At 36.7% G+C, this 5513-nt stretch overlaps 1 protein-coding gene across 1 annotated transcript in view; it reads left to right on the top strand.

Moving 5' to 3' along the window:
* DNAH12 (dynein, axonemal, heavy chain 12) overlaps positions 1-5513 on the top strand; it is a 250257-nt gene that overhangs the window by 25569 nt on the left and 219175 nt on the right. Inside the window, 2 exon segments of the mRNA XM_015571050.1 lie at positions 1116-1197; positions 1389-1415. Of these exon segments, the coding sequence (XP_015426536.1) occupies positions 1116-1197; positions 1389-1415 (109 nt within the window).

Genomic DNA, 5513 nt, shown 5'->3' with positions numbered 1-5513 from the left:
TGCATTTACTAATTTTTTCATGTAGCCTATAACTTTTACAGATATCACCAGGTGTAAGTGAACTTTTCCCTCCTCTGAATCATCAGAGTCCCATACCTTGCACTCTGTTTTTATCTACTTACAATTTCAGTTTAAATTCCTTGAGATTTGTTGCTGTAATCCTATATACTAAAAGCCTAATATGTAAATTGACCAAATGGCGAAACGACCGGTGGAATGACTGATTGCTATGATGTGCACTGACCACCAGGGGGCAGATGCTCAATGCAGGAATTGCCCCAGCCCGCAGGCCCCAGGTCAGCAAAAGTGCCAGCGGGGGGGCCCCCTGATCGCCTTGCTGGTTGCCCCACAGATGGAGGCAACCAGAGGCGGTGAGCGGGTGGTGCCAGGCCGGCCAAGGCGATTGCCCTGCTGGTCACTCCACAGATTGGCCCTGATCACCAGCCAGGCCTAGGGACTCTACCCATGCACAAATTTTGTGTATCAGGCCTCTAGTATTTTAATAAAACCTAGTAGAGTGTCTTGCATAATATAAGCATTCAATATATATTTGGTGATGGATGGATTATATGATGACATAACTTTATTTACAGATGAAGGAGTATTTTATGGGTGATAAGTTTGTACATTAAATACTATTTATTGAGCACCTACTCTATGCCAGATACCTACTGGGCACTGGGGATAAGAAATGGATAAAACATATTATATGTCAAATGGTGCTAAGTGCTATGTATCAAAGTAAGTAAGGATAAAAGGGATGATAGTGAAGGAAGTGCAACTTTATATAAGGGGTAAGGGAAAGTTTCTCTGAAGGGTAGTAATGAAGAGAGATAATACATATAAAGACCCACAATGCATCAGGATTAACTTTAAAAATTTTCAATAAGTTCTAATTCTTTTACATTACACATGAATAATTGGAAAATTAAGATCTCATTGGTAATGGCTTTTGGGCAATTATTTCTCATAGAAAATTCAGTAAGATAAAGAACTCTTGAGTCTCTTTTCTTTAAGTATAATTGAAAAAATGTTCAAATTGTAATATTTTAATAATATGTCCTAATGTTATTATCTTCTAGAGATAACATACATTTTTAAATTATATATTTCAGAATTGAGGGAGCCAAAAAAAAATTAGACAAAACACTAAGTAAAAGGACACCTTTATCACCAGAGCCAGATGATCCTCCAATCGTAAGTTTTTGTTTTCTCTTTAAAAAGTTTATTTTAATGCTGCTTTAATTCTTAATTATTTTGTCAATTTCAATATAATTAGTATTTTAAAGAATATTACATATACTTTAAACTATATTTTATTATTTAAAAAATTAAATCACTTAAAAATTTCTACTTGATTTAATTGTCTTTTTGTTTGCTTTTGACAGATGACCAGTGAAATTAAAAAGAAAGGAGTGAGTTCATTTTTTACATTTATTGTTTTGAAAATATTCAAAGAAACTATTACAAAGTAGCTCCTTCTAAGACCACCTGCTAAGTGCCATTCTTGAAAAGAAAGAAATTTAGAAACAGATTTTTTCTTTGCCCAAAGGAGCAAGCATGTCATAGATGGCAATATGGGTTTTAAGAGTTACATTGTTGCCATTTGCTATTTGGGAATTTATTTTAAATAGTATGATTCTTATTCCAAAAAACTGAAAGAAAATTCAAAATGGCAGTTACAAAGGAAATGCATCTAATCTGTATATATATAAAAGGCTAATATGCTAAGTGTCCCTCCAACCATCCAACTGGTTCCTATGACATGCACTGACCACCAGGGGGCAGATGCTCAATGTAGGAGCTGCCATGATGCACACTAGCCATTTACAAAGAAATGGCACCATGGACCTGGTGCCGACAAAGCAATACTCGGCTTCCCCCAAGTGGGACACAGGCCCCGCCACCACCCCATTCAACAGCCCACCAAATTGCAGCCAATGCTGTCAAGACGCCATGCCACAAAATGTGGCCCATAGCCCAGCCCAGCCTGGAAACAGTGGCTGTGGGCTCTGGGTAATGATGTCACGTAGCAATACCCGCTTCCTCTCCCTAGTGACTACCCTCCTTGGAGTTTCTTCAGCCCAGGAACCCGACTTGCTTTATAGCCATGTGCAGACATTTTACACTTTAACCAAATGTCTGTGAAGCATTTTCACGTGCCTCATCTCATTTGATCCTCTCAGAAGGTATATAGGAGACTCAGTTGAATCCTATTTTCTTGTCATTAGCTGGAAAATGGAGATTTAGAAAGTTTAAAAACTTGACCTGACTGAAAAGAAGTAAGAAATGGTGGAACTTGAAAATGACTTCAGGTTTTCTCACTGTGCAGAATATAGTCAAACACTGCTACAGTTAAATGTTTCACCCTTTGTTCTACCTCTGTGATCTACAATAATAATCTGCTTTGTGTTGATATTTACTGCTGTGTTGCTGACAATTACTTGAAAGAGAAGTTGGGGTACTTCACTGGGCTGGTAAAAGTTTAGCTAAATCAGAAAGCAGGTCTAATTAAGCAAGTTTATCCACACATATAAAGCTCTCGCTGGCACCAGTTGCACGCGAGTGTTTCCATCTGTCATTGTTGATCATGAATTTGGTTGACACTTCTATTATAAAGGGCGAATAGTGATATTAAAATATTTCTTTTAATTAATTTCCTTTCAATGTGCACAAATTCGTGCACCAGGCCTCTAGTACTGATATAAGGTGCTAAAGATTAAAAAAAAAGACTATGGGTAACAATAAGGGACTAAGATATGATTGGTAGAAAGATGACAACATGAGAAATTTCTTTAACAGCAAAGGATATGTAAACTCATGGAGCTAGTTATACCAAAGAGGAATTTATACAACATGTTCCCAGAGAGGGGTACAGATTTTCCATTCCTTTAGTGTTCCCCTTGGGGATAGAGGACTAAAGATACCTTCATGTGGATTGAGGATCTTTGGAAGACCCTCATTTTAGGTATTGTGAGTTTGTTGTTGAAAAATACTTGTCCTCCTTCTCCTTCTGCTTCCCAACTTTTCTGGAGATTTTGGCTGTGAATTTCCTCTTTACTTGGTATAAGAACTAATATGAAACAACCCCTAAACATTCTTAAATATCTAATATGAGGCTGGGTGAATTATAAGATATTTCTGTTTATGTGTTTAGCATCCTCACTCTTCCTCCACAGTTTTTGCCTTTTAGTGTTTTACAATCTAAAATAGGTACCTGGGTGTAAAAACATTCATTCACTCCTGAACCCACTGCTCTTGGCAATCTGGCTTCTAGAAACTCCACCACTTCATCATTAATGTCACCATTGACCATTAATTGCCAAATCAAAAAGATATTTTTCCAATACTTCTATCACTAGACCTCCAGTTGACTTTTAAAAAATCTTTTATTTTTGAATAATTGGACAAATGGATCAATGGGACACAATAGATGATCCATTTAACCCCACAAGTGCAATCAACTGATTTTTGAGCAAGGTGCAAAAATCAATTCTATGGAGGAAGGACAGTCTTTTTAATAAATAGGGTGGAGCAAGTAGACATCCATAAAAAAATAAAACAAGTAAACAACAACGAAAGATCCCAAACTTCAGCCTAAACATCTCACTTTGTAAAAAAAATTACTAAAAATTGATCATAGATTTAAGTGTAAATTGTAAAACTGTTTTTTAAAGTTTTATAATTAAAAACGGGAGAAATGTAAAACTATAAAAATTTTAGAAGACAACCTAGGCTGGGCAAAGAGTTCTTAGACATGACACATAAAGCATCATCCACAAAAATTCCCCCAAATTATATTTCATCAAAATTAAGAACTATTGCTCAGGCCAAGGGATTGTCAAGGGTGGAAAAAAAGAGGAGACATATGTAATACTCTTTGTAATACTTTAAGCAATAAAACAATAAAATAAAATAAAATAAAATAAAAAGTAAGCACTAGCAAAAAAAAAAAAAAGAAGAAGTATTGCTCAGTGAAAGACCATGTTAAGAGGATGGATAAAAAAGCTACATACTGGGAAAAAATATTCACACATTGCATGTCCAACAAAGGATTTATCTGTAGGATTTATAAGACCTCTCAAGACTCAACATTATAAAACAAGCAAGAACCTTGTATGCATATATGCATGGCCCATGACCACAGACAATGGGGCTGTGAGGGCGTGGGGTGATAGGTGGGGTGGGCTGTAGGGGGTCAATTGTGCTGCTTGTTTGCAGGTTGTGGACCTTTAAGAGATTTTATGAAAGTCTGCAGGGTGTGATCCATTTGTATGGCAACACCACTGGAAACAGCTTAGTTGGGTCCTCAAGTTGAGTGGGGCAGGGTCTCAGGGAATTGACCAGGGCAGGAAGAATGGTGTAAGCCAGGTTGATGGAGGCTCAGGTATGGCAGTCACTGATGGCTGAGGGGGAAGGCTCAGCAAAGGAACAGTGTCTTCTGCCAGCAGAGAAAGCTGCTCCTCCTGCCCTTTCCCTGAAGCCATCCTTCTATGATCCATCTATCTTAAAAACCATGAGTTTATACTAATGCCTCCCAATTCTGATTCAACATCACAGGGTTCATTCTAGTCTTTTGAGAAACCTGGCTTTTAAGAAACACAATTATTTATTTACTAGAGGCTCAGTGCATGAAATTTGTGTACGGGTAGGTTCCCTAGCAGCTGCCGGCTGCTGGCCAGGTCCTCCCTTCATTCTGTGCCACACCCTAGTGGTCAGTGCACATCATAGCGAGTGATCGAACTCCCAGTTGGTCGAACTCCCGGTTGGTTGAACTCCTGAGGGGACACTTTTGTTAAATCCTAAAATATACATAAACAGTTGTAATATTAGTAACTCATAACACATGAAAACAAACCTATTCACTATAATTCAGTGTTTTTCTATATATTTTTTTGTACTTAGCTTGAAGGTACACAGTCTAAATGCTGTGTTCAAAAGTTACCATGGTTAGTTCTATACCTCTTCCAGTATGACCATATTATTAAGTTGATATCCAGTTAGCTTCATTTCTTTGTGTGTGTGTGTGTGTTTTAAATTTTGAGTTTCTCTTCCCCCCATTCTTACTGATTTTCTTTACTTATATTTTGAGCATGTGAAACAATAGCATGGCTTACAAGTCAGAACTATAGTAAAATGTATACTTCTGTCCCTTTTACTCTGTTCCCATTCTCTCCAAATTTTCTACCCATTCCAATACTCTCCATTTATATAACCAAGGTCATTATTTCTGGCTTATTTTTCCTGTGATTAATTTTTTATAAAAGAACACATATGTTTTTTTCTTTTATCTTGCACAAAATGCATCAGATTATAAATATTCTTTTGCATTTTGTTTATCCTAGAACTCATTCCATATTAGTTCACAGAGATTTTCATTCTTTTCTTTTTGTCAGCTTTATCAATATATAATTGATATATAACATTGTGTACATTTAAGGTGTTGATTCAACTTCCTCATTCTTTTTTACTGCTGCACAGACTACCAATGTGTGGAACATATAATAATTTAT

Source organism: Myotis davidii, unplaced genomic scaffold, assembly GCF_000327345.1.
Source record: "Myotis davidii unplaced genomic scaffold, ASM32734v1 scaffold111, whole genome shotgun sequence".
Lineage (NCBI taxonomy): Eukaryota > Metazoa > Chordata > Mammalia > Chiroptera > Vespertilionidae > Myotis > Myotis davidii.
Note: the sequence above shows the minus strand (reverse complement) of the source record. Positions and strands in the feature narration are given on the sequence as shown.